Source organism: Mandrillus leucophaeus, unplaced genomic scaffold, assembly GCF_000951045.1.
Source record: "Mandrillus leucophaeus isolate KB7577 unplaced genomic scaffold, Mleu.le_1.0 Scaffold872, whole genome shotgun sequence".
Taxonomy (NCBI): Eukaryota; Metazoa; Chordata; class Mammalia; order Primates; family Cercopithecidae; genus Mandrillus; species Mandrillus leucophaeus.
This window is the reverse complement of record NW_012109497.1, coordinates 301,382-304,272: the sequence shown is the minus strand read 5'-3', so window position 1 is coordinate 304,272 and position 2,891 is coordinate 301,382. Positions and strand designations below refer to the sequence as shown.

At 38.4% G+C, this 2,891-nt stretch overlaps 1 protein-coding gene across 1 annotated transcript in view; it reads right to left on the bottom strand.

Annotated features, from left to right (window-relative positions):
• Window positions 1-2,891, bottom strand: part of APBB1IP (amyloid beta (A4) precursor protein-binding, family B, member 1 interacting protein) — an 87,293-nt gene that overhangs the window by 3,150 nt on the left and 81,252 nt on the right. Inside the window, exon 13 of the mRNA XM_011969109.1 lies at window positions 2,413-2,516. Within this exon, the coding sequence (XP_011824499.1) occupies window positions 2,413-2,516 (104 nt within the window). The remainder of the gene's footprint in view (window positions 1-2,412; window positions 2,517-2,891) is intronic.

Here is a 2,891-nt window from a genome sequence, read left to right as displayed (position 1 = left end):
TTTTTATTTATTTATTTATTTATTTATTTATTTATTTATTTATTTATTTTTTGAGACAGAGTCTCGTTCTGTCACCAAGGCTGGAGTGCAGTGGCAGGATCTCCCCTCACTGCAACCTCCACCTTCCGAGTTCAAGCAATCCTCATGCCTCAGCCTCCCGATTAGCTGTGTGCCAACAGCCCCAGCTAATTTTTGTATTTTTTTGTACAGACGGGGTTTCACCATATTGGCCACTCTGGTCTCCAACTCCTGGATTCAGGTGCTCTGCCCGCCTCAGCCTCCCAAAGTGATGGAATTATAGGCATGAGCCACCATGTCTGGACAGTTTACCATTTCTCAACTGCATGAAAGTTGGCTGGTTCACTGGATATAAAATTAGCCCCATAGTCCTTATTATGACTTGTGTCTCAGGTTGTGATGAGATCAAATGAGATAAATATGTGAGTTCTGAAAAGTAATATCACCAGCATGTGCTATTGGTAGAAACCAGCACGCCAAATTTGGCCTAAGTCTAATAGATGCATAGCCCTTCCTCTGCCAATGTTGGAATAGATAATAATAATTTACATAATGAAACATCCCCAGGCAACTGGATTGAATCCATTTTAGTGATAATTATCATTTCATTTACAGTTTATCAGGGTTCCAGTTTATTTCATTCTCTGCTTAGTAGCCTCTTACCATTGAAGATTAAATTTGGAATTTTTTTCTAATAAAGTGCCTTCTGATTTAGTTTCTATTTTATTTAGTTTATTTACTTCGCATGATAAGCTATTTAACTGGTGATGTATTTTTTCTTTTTATTTAAATTTCTGAACAGGCAGCTTGGGTATTGATGTTCACATATAGTTAAGTGATTTCTAGTCTGGGATTCTTTTATTTCTTTCAGCATTTTTAAATGCTTTCCTTCAACTGGCATTATAGAAATAATGAAAATAATAATAGCTGAAAGCACATTGCATGAGGAGATTGTCAGGCTTGAGAAAATAATGAGAACATTAAAGAAATACAACTTTCCTGCAGTGATTGTCAAAATTATAAGAAATTCAATAAATACCAAGATTTAGTTGTTTTCATGACTGGCTGATGGACAAAATGAAGGGGCAAAAGAAGTGAAAAATTGCTAAAGTGAAGCACCCTGCCTGTCCTAGCTGGGTGACATGCTGTTGTCACAGTTATTTAAGGTTGTTTTGACTCACACATGAGAAATATTCAACAGAATTTATACAGTCAGCTGAGAAGTTTTGAACTAAATTAGTAACTAAATCATAATTATTAGCTATGATTTTAAGATAGATTTAAAGGAATCCTCATTGATCTATTTGGTTGAAAAATTTTATGGAGAATGTTATACCAATTTGGCTATTACTTTACAATGTATTTTCTCCTCCGTCACCTGGGGATGTATGTAGGAAGGACACTAATGGGGAAAATAGAAAATGCACATTTTTAGTGAAACCCTTTTTTGTCTTTTTTCTTTTTTTTGAAACAGGGTCTTTATCTGTCACCCAGGCTGCAGTGTAGTGGTGCAACCAGAACTCAACTGCAGCCTTGAACTCCTGGGCTCAAGTGATCTTCCCGCCTCAGCATCCCAAGTAGTTGGGACTACAGGTGCTCACCACTGTGCCCAGCCCTATTTACAGTGTAACTCTTTTAACAGTCTTCTAATCTGATTTTGGGGGCCAGTTAACGCTTCATATAGGGCTTCAGACTACTAGTTGCCCTATTTTACTCAAAAAAGGCAAGTAAAATCCCAAGCGTTTAAAACTTGGATGTGCTACTATCAGAGAGGGCTAAGATCACTTGACTAAACCAAGAAAACCACTTTGGTCAAAGTAAAAGTAGCTAATTTACTTCAGAGTGTTAAGGAAATTCTTACGTTTTTCCTAGGCAGTGTGATGATAGCTGGTTTTAACTTTTGATTCTAGCATATGTAACTTTAAGATTACAAATATCAAGCAATGAACTAAATTAAATTGTAGTAATGTCTCAGTTGTTGGAACTACATTTTCTATTTATTTATTTATTTGACTGGATCTTACTCTGTCACCCAGGCTGGATGCAGTGGCGTGATCACAGATCACTGCCGCCTTGATCTCCTGGGCTCAAGCCAGTCAAACACCTCAGCCTCCCCAGTAGCTGGGATTACAGGTGCATGCCACCACACCTGGCTAATTTTTTTTTTTTTTTTTTCTAGTAGAGACAAGCTCTCTCTATATTGCCCAGTCTGGTCTCGAACTGAAGCTCAAGCAATCCTCCTGCCTCAGCCTCCCAAAGTTCTGGGATTACAGGTGTGAGCTACTGCACCCGGCTTTTTAAAAGAGCAGTTATTGGAACAATGCGAATGGTTGAGAACATGGGCTTTGGAAACATGGGCTGATGGAATGTATATCAGCTGCTTGCTGGTTTTACCTTTGACGTTTCAGCATGTCGCTGGGCCTCTTGCAGAACAGCACTGACAGAATGTGCAGCCTGGGGCATCTGTCCATTGGGCTGGGCGGTGCCATTTATAGGTCCTGAGAGGGAGGAAGCGAGAAAAGAAGAGCGAGCAAAGCATTTTCAACATTCTTGAAAGTTAATCTGAAAATACAAAGCAGTTTACATCTCTAAAGCAAAGAAAGATACTTGCTGGCTACTTCTTACCAAAAAAAAATAATAAAAACAAAGCAAAGAGAGCAATTCACAGGCATGGCATGGTACACAAAACCTTATGAAAAATCTGAGGTTCTGTGACAAAACTTTATAGGAGATTCAGCAAAAGATTCAGGAAGGTGAGGGTGGTATTTGATAAAGCCCACCGAGGAGGATCTGGATTAACTGGGATCCTGGAGAGTAACAATATGTTTTACTTTTAAAAACTTTTCAGTAATTGAAGAATAAACCTTGAAAAC